At 38.4% G+C, this 22,842-nt stretch overlaps 3 protein-coding genes across 8 annotated transcripts; 2 read left to right on the forward strand and 1 right to left on the reverse strand.

Moving 5' to 3' along the window:
• Window positions 1-1,526: 1,526 nt before the first annotated feature.
• LOC125477428 (zinc finger CCHC domain-containing protein 10-like) lies at window positions 1,527-3,822 on the forward strand. Of its 5 annotated transcripts, none has more exons than XM_048584524.1 (2): window positions 1,527-1,740; window positions 2,735-3,822. In XM_048584524.1, exon 2 carries the CDS (start codon window positions 2,794-2,796, stop codon window positions 3,577-3,579), a length of 786 nt encoding a protein of 261 aa, XP_048440481.1. In that variant the 5' UTR covers window positions 1,527-1,740; window positions 2,735-2,793; the 3' UTR covers window positions 3,580-3,822. The 5 variants fall into 5 exon arrangements, with proteins under 5 accessions (XP_048440481.1, XP_048440477.1, XP_048440478.1 ...); XM_048584520.1 differs by having other exon boundaries at window positions 1,528-1,740; window positions 2,682-3,822; XM_048584521.1 differs by having other exon boundaries at window positions 1,528-1,740; window positions 2,731-3,822.
• Window positions 3,823-4,456: 634 nt separating this feature from the next.
• Window positions 4,457-5,625, forward strand: LOC125477303 (DNA-directed RNA polymerases II, IV and V subunit 9A). Its single transcript, XM_048584273.1, has 4 exons — window positions 4,457-4,635; window positions 4,742-4,817; window positions 4,918-5,076; window positions 5,277-5,625. Exons 1-4 carry the CDS (start codon window positions 4,607-4,609, stop codon window positions 5,355-5,357), a joined length of 345 nt encoding a protein of 114 aa, XP_048440230.1. The 5' UTR covers window positions 4,457-4,606; the 3' UTR covers window positions 5,358-5,625.
• A 230-nt stretch (window positions 5,626-5,855) lies between these two features.
• On the reverse strand, window positions 5,856-18,503 carry LOC125477302 (bromodomain and WD repeat-containing protein 3-like). 2 transcript variants are annotated; one of them, XM_048584271.1, is made up of 24 exons: window positions 18,144-18,503; window positions 17,007-17,382; window positions 16,104-16,258; window positions 15,442-15,681; window positions 14,953-15,062; window positions 14,800-14,877; window positions 14,572-14,678; window positions 13,358-13,452; window positions 13,149-13,264; window positions 12,831-12,934; window positions 12,675-12,752; window positions 12,438-12,516; window positions 12,122-12,290; window positions 11,867-11,937; window positions 11,303-11,383; window positions 11,148-11,218; window positions 10,676-10,772; window positions 10,498-10,557; window positions 9,889-9,943; window positions 9,406-9,803; window positions 7,494-9,317; window positions 6,622-7,194; window positions 6,436-6,494; window positions 5,856-6,280 (listed from the first exon to the last, which is right to left on the reverse strand). In XM_048584271.1, the coding sequence occupies exons 2-24, from the start codon at window positions 17,366-17,368 to the stop codon at window positions 6,064-6,066; spliced, it is 5,199 nt and encodes a 1,732-aa protein (XP_048440228.1). In that variant the 5' UTR covers window positions 17,369-17,382; window positions 18,144-18,503; the 3' UTR covers window positions 5,856-6,063. The 2 variants fall into 2 exon arrangements, with proteins under 2 accessions (XP_048440228.1, XP_048440229.1); XM_048584272.1 differs by lacking the exons at window positions 16,104-16,258; window positions 18,144-18,503 and having other exon boundaries at window positions 17,007-17,146.
• Window positions 18,504-22,842: the final 4,339 nt, after the last annotated feature.

Genomic DNA, 22,842 nt, shown 5'->3' on the forward strand with positions numbered 1-22,842 from the left:
TTTTTTATTCATCTTGATCACAGGAATAACATATGACAACTGTATGATGGCAAAAATGACGGAAAATTGAATGAATGAAAAGTTGAATGAAAATTTTTAAAATCTAACTCCAAGGGGAAAATTAGCTATTTATAAAAGTTCAAGGAGGTAATCGGTTACAAGTTAAGTTCAGGGGGGCTAATTATACAAGTTCAGGGGAAAAATTGGTAGTTGGGTAAATCAACAAATATGCCTATAAAAAAAAGGGAGTTTTAACGAAAAGACTGCGGTACTGTTTACTTTAACGAAAAAATACATTTTTACACTAAAAATTCAAACCTAGTATTATTCACTTTACCCTTTATTTTGTTCTTATTGTTAAAATTTAAAGTTTTCAAACCCCTTTCATTAGTTTTTTTTTTAAAAAAAGGACTCATTTTCTCTATTGAGCCACCTAATATTAAATCTTAATTAAAAGAGTAAATTACACTTTATAACTTCAGGTTTGAGGTCTATTACAACCTTATACAACATCTTCAAAACATTTCATTTTCATATCTCAAGTACCATATGGCTGCCAAATTTGTGACACGTGGCAAAAAAAATAATTTTTTTTACATTAAAAATATTATAATAATTTACTCTATTAAAATAAAATAAAATAAAAAACTGAAAACCCAGAACCCATCTTCCCACATCCACCACCCTCTCTCCCGTTTCTTCCTAATCCATCACACCATCGCCACATTCAGCCCTTTCCTCGGTGTTCCCTCCACACTCTTTCTCCGTTCCCAGAGCCTCACCGCCGCGCCTAGGCTTCACTCTCTGTGGCATCCCTCCACCTCACTCACGACCTCACCGTCCCCGAGAGCACAGTCGATCACCAAATCCGGCAGGCCGCTTGCATCAACTTCAAAAACCACCTCAAGCCGCGCTGGGCTCCCAACTCCTCTTCCGACGAGACCCCCATCCCTGATGCCGAGAAGGACCAGATCAAGGGCTTCATCGTCTCCCTCATGCCTTCCTCAACCCAGGAGCCAACCTAGATGGCTAAACCCCCGATCGTTGAATCTCAAACCCTCTCTCCTTTCATCCCTTCTCCTTTCTCTCCCCCTCTCTCACTGCAATTTTGGGTCGGGGATGACATCCTCACCGACTTGTGGTGGTCCGAAACAGCGCACACCCCTCAGCACAAATGGTGGGAGAGAGAGCTTTGCAGCGAGGCATTTGGAGTTGCTGGGTTTTGATTCAAGGTGTATGGGAATTTGCAAGGATTTGCAGTGTGGGTTGGTGGGAGGGAGGGAGGAAAGAAGAGGTTGAAGATGAGGGGTAGGTGAAGAGAGTGGAGGAGAGGGAGGTGGTCGGGGGAATGGGTTTTTGGGTTTTCAGTTTTATATTTTTTTAATAGAGTAAATTATTATAATATTTTTAATGTATAAAAAATTATTATTTTTGCCACGTGACATAAATATATCGGTCAGGCAACATAAATATGATAATCACGTCAGCTCTTAACGGATCAATAGATGAAAAATATAATAGATGTATTATATTGAAATAAAATAGTACTTAAGCTATGAAAATGAAATGTTTTAAAGATATTGTATGAAGTTATAATACACCTCACATCTGAGATCGTAACGTGTGATTTACCCTAATTAAACGGTCCAAAGCACCACCCTTATCCCTCAAAACCAAATCAAAAGCGTTGCGTTTCTTGCCCTAATTCAAGTTCCCTCGCCGATACCCGAACAGAAGAAGGTAACCTTTCTCTCTAATTTCTTGGTTTTTTCGTTATTTTATTGTTTTAATAGTGATTAGGGTTCTGGTGCAAATTTATTGCTGTAAATGTCCTTCCTTGAATTGCCCTAATCTCCGGCTCTGCAACATTTCGTGAGCAGATCGGTAAGGAAAGAATGCTCTTTTCAATTGTTTTGGGTTCTCAATTGTAGGATTTGGGGGAAAGTTCGGGTCTTTTCGTTCAGTGTTGCTGTAATTTCGATGATGTTTGAACTTATCGACCTTAGTAGTTTGAGGGGGCAAAGTGTATAAATTGCAGTTACCTCGACTCAGAATAAGGTTAAATTGATAGTCTTGTTGAAGAAAATGCTTATTTGTAGGTTACATTGTGAATTAAAACTGATGATGCCGATTGAATGAATTATTAAGATGAGAAATCGACCGAATGAAAGTTTTTGATGTACTAGCCTTTGTTTATACCAAGGTATATCAAAGCTTAAGTATTTAATATTCGAATATGGATTCGTTTCTGTTACATATGTAGTCCGAGGATTCTTGTAGATTTATCAGCCCTACTTTTTATTGGGAGATCTTGTGTAACTCTTGTCACTTTTATCGTGGACAAGTTACCATCCGATAAGCTTAGTTCTATTTTGGAGTAGATTTTGTGTGTGAATGAAATCTTTATATGATTTGTGTTGATTGATTTTGGCAGTTTGAAAGTTCTACTAGCCATACAAAGTTGGTTAGTTTTGTCGGTTTTAATGCTGCATTCTGTGTATACCATGTGTTTTAAAACTAGTTGATTTAAATGTTTTTTTTTTCTGGCCTTTTATCCTTTAAGTTCTTGATATTTACTGAAAAGCAAAATACTTGTTTTTATTTTGGGATTTCTTACTTTATTGACCAGGGCATGGCAATATTCAATGAATGTGAATGACCTAATTATCATTTAAATGCAGAGTGAGTGCTTTGGAGATTGTGGTGTTGATACTTTTTTTGGAACTTCTGGCAGTTGGCATTTGTGGAGTAGGCAATTGCTTGTATTCGGATTTGAACATTGTGAATTAGAACATGTCGAGTAAGAAAGAAGAGAAAGCTCAAGCTGCAGCGGAGAGGATCAAGGCTGCAGCCTTGAGTGCTGCAAAAGGTCTTAGTCGAGCTCAGGCTGAAAGGGCGGCTGCTGCAGCTGCTCGGAATGTTAATGCTTATGGGCAGAAGGAAGAAGGACCCAGCAGATGGCAGGAGAAAAGGGAAGCCAAGAGACAGATGTATTTGATGAGTACTGAAAAGGCTGTGAGATTGGGTGAACGGAAAGACCTCAAGTCAAATGTATCTACTGTTGGTGGTGCAGCTTCACAATGCCAGAAGTGTTACCAACCCGGGCATTGGACATATGAATGCAAGAATGAACGTGTTTACATCTCACGACCGTCTAGGACCCAGCAACTCAAAAATCCTAAACTGAATATGAAGGTTGAAATATGGAATGATTTGGACGGTCCAGAAATCAAGGAAGAGAAGAGTGAAAAGCAGTCAAAGATAAGCAAGAGGAAGCATCGGTCAGCTTCTGATTCTGGCAGCGATAGCGAGGCTTCAGTTTTCGAGACTGATAGTGGGGCATCATCAGTTACTGGATCTGACTCTTCTTCAGAGGAGAGTAGTTCAGATTACAGTTCATCTTCTGACTCAGAGGAGGACAGGAGGCACCAAAGGAAGAAGAAGAAGCAAAAGATGGCAAGGCGTAGAAGAAGGTACAGCTCATCATCTGAATCTTCTGATTCTGAGTCAGTTTCCGAATCTGATTCTGATGATAGGAGGAGCCGGAAGAAGAGCAAGAGGCACAGCAGAAAGCACTAAATGAGGTGATCGAGCAGCATAGTGAAGAGCAGTTGTGTATTTGGTTCAACATGTGTCGTGTTTCGATTTAGTTCAGTTGTGATTTTGAGGCGTCCTAGACAAAGGATTTTCCGTGTGGCGAATTTAGACCAAAATAATCTTTGTAGATGTCTCCTTGCGATTTCTTTCTTTTCGCTCCTGCAGTATTTGAACTTGTACCGTACTTGCCGTGGCTGTTTTTATAGATCAAGATTTTCTTTGGTATCCATTATTGTTCTTCAAAAACTAAGTTGGTTAGACAATAGAAGCCTGCGTTTTTGTGTGAAAAATGATGTTTCTTTGTGAGAGCGAGTTGATTGTACCACTGGCTATTGGCATATGCCCAAATGAGTTTGTTTCGTAACAGTCGATAATTCTTTCCGAAATCGTGATGGCTTTTCATTGAGCGAATTCTTAGCTTTTCACGATTATATTCTTAGTTGTTTACGGTTATATAGTTGTTTGTGTTTATTTCTCTTATCACGTGATGAGACACAAAATTACTAATACATTGGATTAACAATTCTTACAATACTTGATCGATAATTCGGAATTTTTTGTGATAAAACAGCCACTAATATGATATTTTAGGGGAGAACAATAATTTGACAAATCAAATTAGTCAAAATAATTTGACAAATCATATTACTCTAATATTATATTCGAGAATTGAAACCTGAACTCCAGTGTTCTGGTTAATTGGCCTAATATTACTTGTGTATGAGATTTTAAGTTCGAATATCGTAGATAGCGAATTTGAAACGAATTTAATCCTCCACGTCTGTAGTTTACCAAAAATACCCTTAAATAGAATTACGCTTAAGACTGAAGCAGAGTATTTTTAATTTCATAGTGCCGCCAGAAACATCTAAACTTCTAAAGAAAGAAACCACCAGAAGAAGAAGAGCAGAAAACCCGCCATTCGCCAAAAGAAAACAATCAGAACACTCACAGAGAGAGAAAGAGAGAGGGAGAGCTTCCAAGCCCTAAAACTCAGAGCTTGTCCACGATGAGTACCATGAAATTTTGCCGCGAATGGTCAGTAAATCCCACCACACTTTATTTAATTTTTAATTTCAGTTTATCATTTTTTTTTTTTTTTTTTTTTTTGTGAATTTTCCTTTTGAACTTTGTTAGTTTTCAGTAACAACATTCTGTACCCGAAGGCGGACAAGGAACATAAGATCCTCCTCTACGCCTGCCGCAACTGCGATCACCAGGTCAGCTCTTTCTCTCTCTCATTTTCCTTTCGCATGATTTGTTTAGTTTTAGTGCTGTTTTATGAATTTATTAGATTTTATATATTTTCTTTGTTTGCAGGAGGTTGCTGAGAACAACTGTGTCTACAGAAATGAGATACACCACCCCGTTGGCGAGCGCACTCAATTATTGCAGGATGTAGCTGCAGATCCTACTCTTCCTCGAACTAAAGCCGTGCGTTGTGCTAAGTGCAAGCATGGAGAAGCTGTATTCTTTCAGGTTATATGTCCTATCCTCTCTCTGTTGTGGTGAATTTTATCGCTAGTTTTCGTCCCCTTAAATTTTGGTGTTCAAGATTCCAAGTCGTCACTTGTTTGATGAAGTTCCAACTCATCTTGCACCGCGTAGCTGTTTGTTTACTGTATGTAAGGGAGATTCACAACTGCTTCTAATTCTATGAGTTTACTGTATATGTGCAGGCAACTGCTAGAGGAGAGGAGGGTATGACATTGTTCTTTGTTTGCTGCAACCCCAGCTGCGGCCACAGGTGGCGAGACTAAGATTCAAGGCCACCACTTAATGTTCTCAGTTTTCCTTCCGTCGGAAACACATGTTGCTCAAAACAAATGTATCGTTTTCCAAAAAGGTAACTAGGATGGAGATTACTTCTAAAGACCTGTGTTGAAAGTACTTCTGCATTTGTTCAGACTATCTTTTGACATCCAATTTGTGTGCACTCAAATATTACTTTTTGTTTTTGCCACAACACCTTGCTTCCTCGCAATTTCGAATCACAAAGGGCAACAGGCAGGGCCTTTTTTTTTTTAATTTTTTTTTTAATTTTTTTTATTTTTGTGAAATCCTGGGGCGGAGAAGGTGAAATCCACCTTGGATACAAGTATTGAATCGGAAGTGATTTTCGCACTTCTATTTTAAATAAATCAAAGGAGTATCAGGCGGCATTTTCGCACTTCCATTTTAAATAAATCGAAGGAGTATCAGGAGGCAAAAACAAGAGGGCAGAAAAAAATGGAGAGCGAAAATCACGAGAAAAAACGAGACTTAAAGGCTGATTCTTTTTTTTCCATTGCAAAAATAAACCGAATGTCTGTACAAGAATGAATTCCCTGGTAAAAAAATTTACACTATCATTTTTCTAGTTCCCTTCTGAACAGAACACCCGAAATTGAGAAAGAATAGAAGGGGGTAAAAAGTAAAATCGAGATTAATGACTCAAATTCTTTACAAAACCATGGGAGCTACAACCTACAAGGATGAGATTGTCTCTGTGAACCAGTCTGACAGGCATTTCAATTTCCCTAAAAGCTCTTTATCTGATGCGCGTTTGACCGCATTGCTCTCGAGATAGGTTTCAGCATTTAACAGCAAAGCCTTAAAGTCATGCTTCAGCGCTTCCAGGCTTCGATAGTAATCGTTCTCTAACCTAGACTGGATCACATCAAGAGATATCGGAACCACGCACCTGAGAGAATTCCATAAAACAAGATTACATGTCATCAATACCCAGATAGCATTTGAGAAAAAGTTCCATCACCATCAGTTTGATGGACAGAGCATGCACGGCATGGAAATCCAACGATACATACAAGGAACGCTATAAGAATAACAAAGACATACCAGTTTGTAAACTTTGGCTTCTGTTGAAGTTGCATCAGTTTGTCAACCCCAAAGGGATCCTGAATTGTACACAACAATATTGAGAAAAATCCTTGTAAATCTTCAGTCTACTAAATGAGGCCATTGGCCAAATTCTTTTTTCGAGTTATTAAAATTTAAAAGTAAAAGATTTTTTCTCCTTAATACCTGGCGACTTCCGGCTGATCGATCTAGTTTGGAAAAGGCCGCATGCAGCTTCTTTTTGCTTTTATCATCAATGCGAGGTGGCTCCCATAGAGTATTTTCGTCAAAAAGCTCCCAAGGACTATGCAGCTGTGTATCACTAGGATCACTCTTATACTGAACAGTGTACATCTCCCAAGGACTGTCTGGGAACTCGAGCGATTTAGACCGTTTAGATGTAACCCTGCCATGCCACCACTTACCGTCATCCTCACCCTCATTTTTCCACCAGACTTTGCAATGATCCCTACATGACCAATTTCTCTCTATGGAAGCCTCATAGCGTGTTCTTTCAACAATGAAGTCTGGGAAACCAGTAACTTCCGGCAGGGTCACTTTAAAAGATTTACCATACACATCAGAAGAAGGATCTACAAATTGAAGCGTCAATTTACAGCAGCTATCCCCAGACCCTGCAAGTGAAGAATACTCTAGGTCTTGAACATTGCAAAATTCTACAGCTCTTATTCTCCCCTTTATAAACCTCCATGGTGGGTTTTCTCTCAATCCACCTAGATCGAAATACTCTTGATGCCCCTGGTAAGAAAGGAAAAAGAAAAGGAGGTTACCAAAGTAAGCGATGTTATTGACATTCATACGACAAAACCAAAACAAGAAAGGGGTGCCCAGTGCACAAGCTTGGGACAGTGCAGGGCCGGGGGAGGGCAAACAGATGCAGCTCTATCCCTATTCAAGAAAAGCTGTTTAAGCAACTTGTGCGATCAATGGGTCACTCAGGGATGCCATATTGTGGCGCCAAGGTACAAGCTCCACCCTCCTCCATGCAAAGGAAGAAATAAAAGGAAAAAAAAACCAGCAGAAAGATATAGAGAAACCTGTCTCAGATAAACAACTTCGTCCCCTATCTGGGGAATATATCTAGAGCTCTCCTCGTGTGTTGACAACATTAACCATGATACTTTCTTTGCTGACTGATGCGGCTTCCTTTTATCCATTGGGCTCATGTCAAGATAACTGCTTCTTCTGTTTCTACTAGACCTCAACCCAACTGTTGTCCTTGAACTTGATCCCCATTCTTCATTCCCAAGTTGAAACTTGTCCATGGAACTTTTCCGGTTAATTCTAAATGTATAACCTGGCTCATGTCCTTCCGCCAACTTAGGATCATGATCTGGACTACTTGGATCACATGCAGACGCCTTCAACCCCATGGACCGTGTCCTGCGGCCTCCATCATTTGTGTCATCCTGAATGTCTCCAGCAATGATATTGTGGTTGCTTGTATTTGAAGTATACGAACAGCCTTCTCCCTTAACACCACTATCACCTTCTGAATTACTTCTACCCCTATGTGGTTTCACCCTTCTATAAACAGCACTGAACATTTTGTTTTTTTGTAAACTGGATTCGGCAGATTCATGTGTGCCAGCAATAACATTCTTGTCAGATTCATTTTCATTGTCTGATTCTCGTGAACCATCATATCTATGATCTGGAATAAATTTATGGGTTCCATTATCCTCTGGCACAACTGGACCCTGTTCCATCGTCCAACCATTTTCCATCTCTACCACAGAGCTAATTTCCTCTTTGCAAGGACTAGGATCCCTTGAAATCCTCCTGAACCTTAATTTCGTTGAGACAGGTACGAGCTTCTCATTTTGTTCGAAAGAGAAACCAGTCCCGTCCTTATCAAGGCAAGAGGAAGTGCTTGCATCCCAAGGGGCCATGTGAACAGATTTAGGCGATTGATCATGATCCTTGCATTCACTAAAATCTGAATGCTCTTTAACATTGGTTTCACCAATAAAGCCTTCGGAGATACTAGCCCCAGTGGTTTCCTCATTCACTACAGCCACTGTGTCCATCTTATCCCTGTACCTTTGGCTTTCTGAACGAGGAGAATTATTTTCAGGTTTTGTGTAGTCTTTTTCATTGTGACCAACAACTGCACTGGCTCTGGCAAGTGCATCCAATGACATGAATTCTCCTGACCTCTGGCGCTTCGCTGTTCGTGCTCTGGACCCTCCCCAACTAATTCTCCCTTTGAAGTCTAAATGATTTTCTACTTTGTGTGATTGCCCACTCACTACTGTTTCAAATGTGCTGCATTTTTTATCCCCCGGAACGGAAATTGGATCCTGAGGACTTATATCATTTTCATTTGCTTCTTGAGGCACTCTATATGATTGATCAACCAAATCCTCATTACAACAATTATGTACTGTGCTTTCTCTAGACACGAGCTTATTTGACTCCCGTCTTGGCAATTTAAGCACCAACCTCCTACTGCTCCCAGTATTTACTAGAAACTCAGGGCGTTCAATAGGTTTAGCCATGTCCTCAGACTCATCGAGAAAAACCTCTTTTCCTTTCAAATGCTTGCCTTGCTGATTTTGTTTATCAGATTCATCACTCTCAATGTTTGAATCCTGAAGTGGGGATTCACTTCCTGACATATCATCTTCCAATCCATCTTCATCTTCTCCATCTGCAGATCTTCCAGTAATCTTAGAAAATAGATTAAGAGCATTGCGTGCAGCTGCTCTTTGAGGTCTCAATGATGAGGAACATTTCTTTTTTGAAGCTTTTCGTCCATGTCTTGATTTCCTTGTTCTGTTACTTCTGAATGAATTGCCAGCACACTCATCCAAATTCCTTCTTTTGACACACCTCCCGGAAGAAGTCATGACTTCAATCTGAGGAAACAGATAACAGAAAGGAGAGACATTCAGCAAGGTCCTAACCAAATTCTGAAATATAAATTGTTATTGAAAGAGAACTTACGTCAGCCTTTTGTTTTTTCCTTTTTGATCTTCGAAGTCCATCCATTTCAGCATCCTCATCCTCACTTTCTTCACTGCACTCTGGATCAATAGAGGGATTTGAACTTAAACTTCCTTGCTCCCCTCCAGTAGAATAATCTTCAGCAATATGGTACTCTGAATCCGTATCATCACTACGTAATTCAGGTTCTGGTTCCCAATCCATGGCATCTAAAAACTCTGGCAGAGGTTCAGCCAACATATCCAAGTCTGCCAAAGGCAAAATTTGGTAATCTGGATCTAGACTGAAGTCAGGCCCAACAGCAAGTTTTAAAGAGGAAGGACGCCACTCAGCACCCAGAGCTCCTAACCGCCTCTTCTGGTATGCACTCTGGTAGGGTTCTTCATACGGTATCATGCCTAGTGTTGCCACCATAAAACAGTGCTTGAGAAAATAAACTTCCAGAAGAGAATAATTCCTACAAAACAAGGAGTAGAGACAAACCTGAATCACAAAGTAGATCTTGCATATTCCGCCGGTATGCTGGAAGCTGAGTTTCCTGAATCAAACGTTGTGGATATTTCAAACTAAGAAGTGGCCACATCATGTAATATAAATAAAACTACTATACATCTAATGTAGGAGCATTGCAAATATACTTAGAATTAAATTATGTTAGGTCAATCATGTACACATCTATACTATAATTTTAAGGTGGCACTGAGTTTTGGCGCACACCAAAAACTTTCAATCTCTAAAAGGAATATTGAAACTGGTCCCACTATCCCAAACTGCTAAATTAACCTCACTTAGCGAGTCCCCTGCATACAGTTACCCATCCATCATAACCACCACTGAGACCACACACAGTGAACTTTGTCATGCACGGGAATTGCATGGCCAAAATGAGGGGTCTTTGTTTGTACATCAACCACACATCAAAAGAACAAACATGGCAGATCACCTTGGTTTATTTATTTTCTATTTACTGGTTATGTATATTTTATTCAATAGTCCCTACCATTGAATTATCACTTACGTAATTTACTCAATAGTTGAGCTAACCAGAAAATGAAGACCAATTACAAACAATAGTGCAAATGGCCAACTAACCTGGTCAAGAACATTTCCAAAGCTATCATGAACGAGTGGGCGATAATCACCAAGAAAAAACTGTCAAAGTGCATGCACAATTAAGTAAACTTGAAAAACAAAGCATGAAAACAAAATCCAACCAAACTAAAGGCATACATTCGTATTTTGCTAGAAAATTTGAAGGGAAAAAGCATACCTGATCATATTTTGCATCATTTTGGGACTCCCCTTGGCCACTGTCCAATATGTACAATTGGCCAACATCATCAGAGAGGACAATTGATGTTCCATCCCTATATTACAAAGAAAGAATCCTTTGTAAGTACAGGAAACCAGTTAGGAAAGCAAAGTATATTTCACCAAATAGTAGCCAGAAAGAAAAGAGAAAAATGGGGTGCGGGGATACCAACTGACATCTTCCATGCAAAAAGAGAAGCAAAAAACAACTAGTCATGGAAAGTTATGGTTAAAGCTACATAGAATCATCGAAAATGAGGGCAAAAAGTGCCATATAAACCTAGAAAAAGATATCATATAGCCAATTTGAATACCAATGATTCAGGATTTCATAGAGTTATAAATCTATAGAGAATAAAGAACATTTAGTGACAATACGACAGGTTCAGCCACAAAGCTTCCAAAACAGAGAATTCTTATTAGTCACTTACGGCGAGAACTTTCCATCTACCAATTTGTAGTGGGAAGTTTCAAATATCCGAATAGGTATGCCTTCCCATATCTGAAATCACAAGTCAACAAAGCATTCAGAAACCATATAACATAACTTGAAATTGCAAGAAGAATAATTACACTGGAAACTCACATCCCAGACAATTGTTTTTCCATCATAGCCAGCACTCATTGCTATCCTGGGGTTGAAAGGATGAACATCCAGCACATATGTCTATCAATAACAGAATTGAATATTGTTAGTGTTTTAAGTTTACTTGTTCGTGAAAGGTTGTTAGACCTAAACTTTTGACACAAAATGACAGACAATAAATCAACAAAAGGAAATGGAAATAGCTAGAAGACTAGAATACTACATCAAGATGTTGGGAAAAAATAAACAGCAGAAGCAATACGTAAGTATACTAGCACATGAAATACGTATGATCAAAACGGCCCAAGTTTCTGTACAGAACTTACACATTGTAGACAAGGCAGCAATAGATAAAGAAGGACGACTATGGCAACCAATTGAAAAGATAAGCTACCAGAAAAGTGTTCAGAAAGATATATATTTTTTACCCTTCTGTAGGCACACACTACTTGACTCAGTCTCTTCACCATACTTCTCTTTGCAAGATCAAATAACAAAATTCTTGAACAGAGAATTAAGGGAGAAAAAAAGGATAATCAATAACGAAGAGATTGAGCCACATACAGATTCAGTATGACCTGTCAGTGAATGCACCAAGCTACCATCAGAAGCATTCCACACACATATTCTGCAATCTGCATTACAACAAGAATTTTGATATAATTACAGAATTTAAGGCCTTCAACTTAATCCTAGTCCGTGAAAGGTTGCGAGGCCTAGGTTTCTTCACTCTATGCAAAGGCATTATAAAATTACTACGGTGCATAGAAATAATATTCTAATACATAAACTATACATGAGAAACAACAAACAAATTACCCATGATAGCAGCAAGGACAAAGCGATTGTCAAGACTCCAGGTAATCATATTAACACCACGAGGAGTTGGAAGAATCCTCTGGCGAGGGCCTCCTCGTGGAGGCTGAGGGGGCATTGGTGGAGGTGGAACTTTCAAATGATATGCCCGCGTCCAACGACCAGCTTTTCCCTGGAATGTGAAATTAGCTATACAGTTTTTTCTATACAAAGCAAAAGAATTCAAAAGTTGGTGGATACAACTGTTTCATTAGAAAAGCTTGCTGAGAAAATGGGCAGGCTAGAAAGGAAGTTATAAGTTATCTTTGCTAAAACTTACATGTGATCTTCGTGATCTGGGAATCCAGATAATTGCACTCCCATCGCGAGAACAAGTGACTATATTGTCATGATTGAACCTGGATAATAAAGTGGATTATATACTACTGGTAGTGAATCTAAACCCAAAAGGAAAAGTGTAGAATAGACAGATATAAGGGCACAGAGAGAGGAGAGAAATTTTAACATATCAGAGAAAAATTTAACATCACAATCACAAGGAAGAGGAGAAACAAACCACGAATTTTTAAATTTGGGAGCGTTCTCTTCCTTTGAGGGGTCAGCTGCCAAAAATCTAGATACTACAGCACAACCACTGCAGTGTATGAAGCAACATAATCAACATGCAAAGATTGATATATATGTTGTTAGCAAAATTTCAGCACAAACAAACCTAAATTGTACATAATTGACATCATTCTCATGGCCAGATAACACATCAATCTCATGATTTGGTTGGTCTGACTCATCTGAGCCTGGCTTAGAAGCAGTCCACACCTACAACCAGCAAGCTCTTAGTAGAAATATATAAATGGTTTTATTTTCCTGATTTATATTACAACTGAAAACTATTTAAGATACAATTCATGAGTTTATTCAGTACTAATTAGAGGCAGAAAACTTGCACTATACTGAAGCAAAAGTTAGCGAAGATAGTGACTAAACTGAAGGCTGCAGAAATAATAACAAGGAACATGCAGGTTTTATATACCCTTGCAAGAGTGTCCGAGCTACCGGTGACAAAGACTGTTCCATTAGCATTGAATGCACAACAGAAGATATGATGGCCCTGTGTAACAGTGCTTGAAGATGGACCACTGTTTCTCCCTGCAGTAAAGCAATTGTATGACCGAACTGAGTACTCTTTCACCACTTAATAAGTTTATTGAACTTAGCTGCTGCAGTAGAGAAACAACTGACCAACTACAGCATCTGAAGGTCTTGGAATGTACATCTTTGGACTCACTTGAGAACTCCTGGCATCCCATATCCTACAAGTTCCATCATCAGATGAACTGCAAATGACAAAAAAATAGCACAAGGTTAATTACAAGGAGACAATTCCAATCATAATGGTTTCCACCAAAAACACGTTGCAAGCTAACAAAATACAAGATTAACATTATTTAACAGCATCAGTAAAATAAAGAATCGAAAGAGTTTAGAAACATATAAATAAATATACAAATATATAGAAAGCAAGAAAGAGAGAAAACAGAATTCTTTAACTAGAAACTACAATGATATTGAACAAGCAGTCCAGCTAAATAGAAAAAAAAAATATTACACAGCTAAACACAGCTAACGGAAAAGAATCTCTTTAGTCTCCAAGCCATCCAATCCATAAACAAAAGAAAATGGTCTTTGGGAATATACAGTAAAAACTGCAGCTCACAAAGAATCCTTCTTGTGATGTGACCCCTCAAAACATCCACCTCTACACTACATTTATTCCAAGAATTTCTTCAAGTCCTCACCATCCAAACCACCCATATAAATTGCCTATTACAATCCAATTTACAAAACCATTACCATTTTTCCATCAACCAAAAGCATAATAATTCTCAAAGAACAAAGAAACCCATGAAATCCATCTTAAAATCCCTCGTATCTCAAAAGCCTTCCTATCCTCAGCAATGCTACGACCTCTGGTGTCTAGTTTACTATTCACATTCAGCTTATGCTGATACTTCACCACCCTGTCTACCAGTCTAGAATTCTATTTCCTTCCTTAGCCCATGGCTTTCCGTCTCCAAATAGGTTTTCCTCTACAAACCATTACCTCAAATCTTATTCTAATTTTGGATATTTCCCCTCCCAAAATCATCCTCTAACTTATCGAATTCAGATATCCTCCATTTCCATTCCATTTTCTACTTTCACATCCCTAAAGATCTCTCACATTCAAAAAATGGTTCTAGTAGCACAAAATTTCAATAACAAATTGTTTGCACACACAGAAGTCACTGAAATCAGCATCACAAAAAGATAATCAGTGAAAAACAAAAGAATAACAGCATCACATTGCAATTGCATAATGATCAGCAAGGTCGAACAGAAGAGTAAATTACCTGCAGCTAATTAGAAACTCCACATGGAAATTTATTTAAATGGAGTGAGAGAATAGGCCTTACGATAGAAGGTGGTACATAGAGCCTGGCCTGGGATTAAATGTAATGGCAGTAACAGCTGCAGTATGTCCTCGCAATACTGAAATTGGCAGCCCATCTGGCAAGCGCCACTAGTAAACATGAAAAATTAAAGCAAGTCAACATTGAGTTTCCAGCAAAGGTCAAAACCAAAAAGTAAAAAAGCAAAAATAGACAAACAATCCTTATATATTGGCAAAAGATGAATCTTACTACTCGAATCATACAGTCATTTGAGGAGGATGCCACCAAAGCATTGTTGGAACTCACAGCCAGATCCGTGATGTCTCCCTTTAACCATAAAATGAGTATAAATAAAGTGCGACAAGGGAAAACTATATCTTTGAGGGGCCAATAACGACTTACTTCATGTCCACGGCAGCTGGCCAAGCAAAATGCAGTTTCCATTAACCAGATCTTCACTAGGCGATCATCTGAACCAGTAATCACATACCTCCCTGAGCAATCAAATGTTGCTGCATCATTCATGTCCAGATAAAACCACCATGAGATATATACAACATTTTAAAGGTGTGAACTACAAACTTGATCAAATGAAACAGCAGGCAAAAGCTTACAATAATTCTCTCCTTTAAAAAAAAAAAAAAAAAAAAAAAACATTATTTCCCTCTCCTTTTCATATATCAATTTCTCTTAATCCTAGATCAACAATGGCAGAAACTAGATACTAAAAATGTATAAGCAAACAAACTAGACAGAGAGAGAAAGTATAAAAAAAACCCTACGATTCATTACAAACTGAAGTAACTCAATTCTTTGCTAATAGTAAGATATGTAAAACGAACTTTCACATCCACCTAACAACTGTGAACTCTGACAAATGAGAAAACATACCACAGTAGACAGAGTTTCGATGACCCCTTAGCCTCTTGGTAAATTGCATCTTCTCAAACATGGTCGAGGGCTTTGCAATGGCATAGGATGCAGCACGAATAGACGGTGCATGATGATGTCGGGTGAAACCTCCCCCAATTTCTCTCAACCGTAGCCCTTGAACCTGATGAGATTTCATGTGAGGCCAACGCATGTGAGGAGGAGGGGGCTTCATTTCATTGTGCACTTGATCCCTTTCATCTGGAAAAGCAGAAGGTGTTCCTTTTTAGATCTAATGAAGAATTGCACCTTTTTCGACGAGTGAATGAAAATCAGAATGATAACCAGTAAAACAAATGTATATGTTGCAGAAATAACTTCCAAAAAGAGAGGGAAACACTTTCAAACCCCCAACGGATGATTGAAGATGATAACAGTACGAAAACTTGAAATGAATGTAAGATATGTACACACACACACACACACACACACACACACACACACACACACACACACAAACACACACAAGCACACACAAACACACACACACGCATACACACTCATATAACAAACAAATTTGCAAATAAGGAAAACATTGGTCAATTACTTGAAAATCGTAAGTTCAACAATTAAAGGTAGTGATATGAATTAAAAAATTCAAAGCTTAAATAAATGCCACCTACAGGTCAGAAGTGAAAATGAACCAAGTCCCAAGAGAGTAGGCACATCAGCTGCATTTGGAGCATTTCCACCACTCATACCCCTCGATGGTGGGGCTGCACTTGAAATCAATTGCTTCAAAAGCTTTACCAAATGATCATTTTCAATGTGAGGATACCTAAACGACGAGGAAAGGGAATCAATAGGATATTATAGGGAAAAAACGAATATAATACAATCATACTTTTTTTTTCAATGACTACACCTACTGGCATGAAAATTTTTGGAATAGAACTACCAGACCAATAAGCAGCAAAGGAAAAGTGTGCTCTGTACATGGATTTTAGAAAAAGGATCACCAGAAAAACTAAGATCTACAAAACATCCATTTGAATTGAAACGAAATGAAACAAAGACTACAGCTGCTGGATAATTTCTCATGATCCCAAAAAGTCATGAGCAGAGCTATAAGTAGACTAACCAAAGCAATCGCACCACACTCCAACCACCCAAAGAAAAAAGAATTAATCAAGTTTCAAGAATTTATAAATTACATAAGAGTCACCCAGATTGGCATTTAGAAAACAGCATACATACTTGAACACTGGCACCCAGAACACCCACTGTTTATTTTCAGAAAAAGAAAAAAAGAAAACAAACAAAAAAAGGATATATAATTCTATGTAATTAACTAAAAACCATAAAGGAAACAATTCATGTTTTACATTGTTAAGGAAAACAAAATTCTTTTATGACTTATATCTGTCCAATTATCATTTTATGATCTAAATCCGTCTTCAGTAATTAACTAATGCCACACAATATTTAGTATCACAAGTCACAGTGAAATCCAAAAAGGATTACCTAAGAACTGCCGATTCTAAGTCGACTTATAAAAAATAAAAAATAAAAAGCACATTACATACCTGTGCACCAGCATGTTGTAATTTAATGGAAATGATTTCCCATCTTCATTTTCATCCCCACTGTGGATGCCCTTTCTTGAATACCAAGCATGATATCTTCTAGGTAAAAGTTGATGTTCAAGAAGTTCGTTCCACAACTGTCCACAAGTTCTGTGGCATGGTCCAGCAGACAGAAAATGCATAATAAGAAAATACACTTCTCCCAGGTCAATATCCGCATCAGGCTCCTTAGCATGACTTATATGCGTTGTCTCTAGGTCCTCAGGTTGATTCTTGTCATGAACCTTACTGAGAAAGCTCAAAGGTTTCATACTAAACCTAACAGAAGGTGCATCACGAGACGGAAATTTTTGAAGAGCCATAGCTCCTGTTAAACCTACAAGTAAAATTCCATGAAGGTAAGTGAAGATTAAGGAACAGAGTGGTAACTTGACATAGGAAAGTAGAAAAACATGCTCTTGACAGAAACAGTGCCGACACCACAAACATGGACTCTATGCATCCCTACGCTGAAAACCCGATTGGAGGGTGGGAGTCCATAATATACTTAAGTTTAGCTCATCAACAAACAACATCTAGCTAAGAAAAGACTTGTTGAGTCACAAACACCAAAACCTTAAACTAAACCATAGGGTAAAATGCAAAGCGAGTCCCGTGCATCAAACCATTTTAACACTCATACCAACACCATATAAGCAGCATTAAAAATCAGATGGCATTCAACATAATTGGAATTCCTATTCGAAACTCCTAAATTGAACCTAATTGAAACAATCAACTCAAATTACCTCATCAGGAAAACAAAACCACCTGCTGAATGAGTCGTGCAATTGATTTAACCAAATGAGCAATCCTAGAAAACCCAAAACACCATTACTACACTCATGAAAACCATTTACATTCCACAAACCACAATGCACTCCTCTGTGCCAACCAATAAAACCCTAAAAATTCAATTCCTTTGCACTGCAATACAATTCAATACAAACACACATACAAACAAAGCAAAACACAATTTGCACAAAACCCAAAAACACAAAGCCCTTATCTAAATTCCCAGAGCAAAGAAAAAAAAAAAAAAAACCAAATTGCAGAAAATAATTAAATTCCAACAAGAAAACATCTTTCCTTGAGTACCTTCAAGACGGCATCTTTCAGGATACTAGTGTGGGTCTGCTTCCAGGATTCAGGATCCAGAGGTGGAAAAACCAGAGATTTAAAACTGGAAAAAATAAAAAATCAATTCAATTTTTTTTCTTTGGATTAAAAAGGAAAAAGGGGAAGATTGGGAATGCCAGAGAGTGTTTCACGCGCCAAAAGAGGGGTTCTTTTAGATTCTTGGAGGGAGCTCTGTGGTTTTGGCGTTTGGCCTTTACTTGCTTGGATTTTCTAGTCTCTCTGAGAGAGACGAACGGAAGCCGAAAGAAACGAGGAAGGTGCGAGGGACTCAAAACGCAACGTTTTGGACCTCTATGCGCCCCACTCGACCGTAGGGATGCTTTGTCAAGCGAAACCAAATTATTAAACATTTTGCATGCGAACTGTAACGGCGTCGTATGGCCACTCCCTCCCTACATTTCAATTTTGTCACGTTATGTGTACTTTTTTTATTTTTTTTTTCTATTTTTTTTTTCATGTTAGTCCTTTGATATGATCTTTTATCGTCATTTGTTACTTTATGACACAGCTCAAATCTAATTCAAAAGTTTGGGTTAGGGCATCATCTGCCCTACAACGCCTAGTTTTTTAAGAAATGGACAATGGTTTTTTTTTTTAGTGGAATAACAAATCTATAAGAAAATCGAATGAATTTAGAAGTTTTTCTCAATCAATAATACTATTTTGAATGTACAAATTTGGCATAGTATCGATTAAAACTGGACCTTTCTGTGACTCATTTGTGTTAGTGGGTATGTATACAATTTGTGTCAGTTTTCTTTTCATAACAAATGTATTAATTTTTGTGTCTAAATAACATTATTATTTTGCAATATGCATTACAAATTTACAATACTTGAGCGGTTTATTGCAAACATAAAAATTTTTGGAGGAAATTTTGTTCGAATTAAATTCTAGAAGTGGAGAGTAAGTTCAAGAAATTTATATAGCATGGATGGCCTCAGAAGTTTTGAAAATTCTCTGATGCACATCAAATTTGCACATATAACTAGCATGCTGAAACAACAACTATTAGATTATCGTCAGATCAACTTTCGTTTTTAAAAAATGGAACCAGTTGGAGGATTCGTCACGACGGTCCACTCTTTCGGGGGCCAAAAAGACTCACAGAGACATTTCAACATCTTGCTGGACTGTCACATCCCGGTCCGGGCCCCCATCACATCCCAGGCCCGACTCCACCGTAGCACGATATTATCCGCTTTGGGCCCCGACCACGCCCTCACGGTTTTGTTTTTGGGAACTCACACGAGAACTTCCCAGTGGGTCACCCATCATGGGATTGCTCTCATGCGCTACTCGCTTAACTTTGGAGTTCCTACAGAACCCGAAACCAGTGAGCTCCCAAAAGGCCTCGTGCTAGGTAAATATGGGAATATACATATAAGGCTTACAGGATCCACTCCCCTGGATGATGTGGGATGTTACAATCTACCCCCTTAAGGGCCCAATGTCCTCGTCGGCACATCATGGTCAGGGTTAGGCTCTGATACCAAATTGTCACATCCCGGCCCGGGCCCCCATCACATCCCAGGTCCGACTCCACCGTAGCACGATATTGTCCGTTTTGGACCCTAACCACACCCTCACGGTTTTGTTTCTGGGAACTCACACGAGAACTTCCCAGTGGGTCACCTATCATAGGATTGCTCTCGCGCGCTACTCGCTTAACTTTGGAGTTCCTACGGAACCCGAAGCCAGTGAGCTCCCAAAAGGCCTTGTGCTAGGTAGAGATGGGAATATACATATAAGGCTTACAGGATCCACTCCCCTGGATGATGTGGGATGTTACATGGACACCATCATATGATTAACTAGTGTCAACCTCCCTCTAGCCATATTGTCAGACCAATTGATCTAATGATTTTTTGTTCAATTGAGTAATTTAAATATGCAAATTTGATATACACTGCAGTATAAAAAGCCCATAAGAAGTTGAGCTCAAAAGACCTAGAATGGTCCAGAACGGGGGAGCCCAAGAGAGGAATTATTTGGTTTGGGCAAAAAGTGGAAGTGAACCCGAACCCATCTTAAGCCCAAAGCACCAAACTTTGCTTATGGGAATGTAGTCGCCCAAGACCAATAGCGTAGCCAAGATTTTCAAATAATGGGGTCATAATATCAACCAAAAAAGCTTTATTGGGCCATTTCGTCGAGCACCTAATAGGCACCTTTCAATTTTTATCAGCATATGTTGAAAGTTTATGCCGACATATGTTAACATTTGTAGAGATTTATCGAGGGTGGATGCAAGATATTGTGGCGTAATGTTGATGACTATCAAGGCTTTTCAACTAAAGTATTTCATATAAGAGAGAAAATGAAGACAAATATGATAGAAGAAAATATAAGAAGTAGGAGGAGGAGATTGTAATTTAGTTTGTCTTAGCTGTTTATAGGGGTCAAATGCCATATACAAACAAATATCAAGGACAACCAATGATCCCATGCTGGCTCCGCTCCTACCCAAGACAAATAAATAACTAAGCCCACTATTGAAAGACCAATCCCAATACCAAGTAGACAATCTACGTATACAAGTTGCCATGGATTTTTTAGGCTAACTTGCTAATAATACATCACAAAAATTAGATTGAAGTACTTGAAAATGATTAAATGCAATATATTTGAGATATTTTTGAACTGTTTGAGAGTTCTTTATTAAATAGTTTTTTTTAGTGCAGTTGTAATGAATTTTTAATGTAATTTCATTAATTGAGTGAGGATTTACATGTAAAGAAGGGGTTAATTACACAAATATCCCTTGAGGTTTTTTGAGTTTTCACAAAACCCCCTCACGTTTGGAACATTACACAAACACCCATTGATATTTTAATTCACTTTCACGAATACCCCTTTGGTAAAAAATCTGACTATAAAAAGACAAATTTACCCTATAATTAATTACTTAACAAAAAAAAAAAATTATAAATAAATAAAAAATCAAATCAAATTAAAAGATACACAAACGTTAAAAAAAATAATTTTAATTGGAAAACCTTCCTCGCTAGGAGGGAGTGGGGAAGGCTAGGAACCTACCTCCGTAGGAAAATCAAGAGGTCGTTCGCTTTTCTCAAATACCAACATCTGCGATGCACACAGAGAGATTGGAGAGGGCAAAAGTTTGATCACTTCTCTCTCCGTCTCCGATCAAGCACCCCTTCATTTTTTTTTTAATACTTTCACATTTGAATTTAATTATTCATTACGTTTCAATTTGAGGCCCTTACTCCGACATCATTGTTTTTGTCAATTTACCTACGAAATTTCCTATGGTTCTTTGTCCCCTTTCAAGTGACGATTAAATACCCGTACAGGGGTCAACTCGAAGCCTGGCAACAACAACAAAAATGTTCACCTGATTAAGCTCCATCTCGAACCCATCACCCAATCCAATCTCTTCTCCTGGAACCCCAAGCACAACCCTAGATCGAGCACCTTAATCTTCGCCTCAGTCGCCATCGCACTTAGGGCTGGAAAAAATTCCCAAAAATCCCAAACCCAAACCGAAAAATCCCAAGCCGAAATTATCTCGAACTTTGGTAATCCCATATTGAAATATTCGGTATGGGATTGGTTTTCAGATTTCATTTTTCGGTAATCCTGAAATCCCAAAATCTTCTTTTCCTTTTGCTTTTGGTTCGTACTTCCCACACTACCAAAGAACAAAGTGTGCAAAAAAAGCAAACTGCAATATCAATTTTATATTATTAAAATAATCAAAGTGTGCAGAAAAGCACATGACTGTTGTGTGCTGTCTAAATTACTATCAAGTAAACTGCAAATATAGCCTATTGTATAATATTAAAATAAGGAAAGTTTGCAGAAAGATGTCTAAAGACTCAGACTCTTTAGACAAAGTGTCTTTCCCATCTCTGCCTTCGCCAAAGTCTCCATCTCTGCCTTCGCCAGAATCTCATACTCTTTCTGTCTCTCCTCTCAAATTCAAAGACCCACACATCCTCTGACAATCAGACTCCGACCAACTTTCTCCACTTCGGCCACCATCATGCCTCACTGCTTCATCCCTACCTCTGATTCTCTATATGTGTGGGGTTTCAAATCAAGGTTAGGGTTTCAAATTGGGGCTTAGGGTTTCGAATTGGGGGCTCGGGTCAGGAGAAAGACAAAGGTTTGACTATCTCTGCACCCTATCTCTCTCTCAACCTTTAATTTTCATCGGTTCACCACTGTTTCTGATTTTAAATTTTAAAATTTTAATGTAGGTTCGGATGATTTCAGGTTAAGTTTCGGGAAATCCTGAAATACTAAAAATATTTCAGGAAATCCTGAAATACTGAAAATATTTCGGGAATACCGAAATTTTGGTTTGTGATTAGTCCTTAGATTTTCATCTCAAAAATAGTTGGTTTGGGACTTGATATGTCGTTTTCAGTTCGGTATCCCATACTAAACCAGCCCTAATCGCACTAGCTCTCACAATATGCTACTTTCTCATTTTCGCATGAAATTTGAGAAATTTTGGTTCAAAACGGTGTTGAATTGTCATCGACGGCGGGAGTATAGGCAGCCGGATCCTCTTATTCGAGATAGAGTTGACGATTGGAAGGGCATCGTGTTCGGTTTTGGAAAAGACGGGTTTGGCGTCGATGTGGGTCAATGTCATGTTTAATATATAATTTGATATTCTTTTTTA

This window comes from the organism of the source record quoted next, unplaced genomic scaffold (genome assembly GCF_019419815.1).
Source record: "Pyrus x bretschneideri cultivar Hongxiangsu unplaced genomic scaffold, Pyrus_bretschneideri_v1 Contig21, whole genome shotgun sequence".
Classification (NCBI taxonomy): Eukaryota; Viridiplantae; Streptophyta; class Magnoliopsida; order Rosales; family Rosaceae; genus Pyrus; species Pyrus x bretschneideri.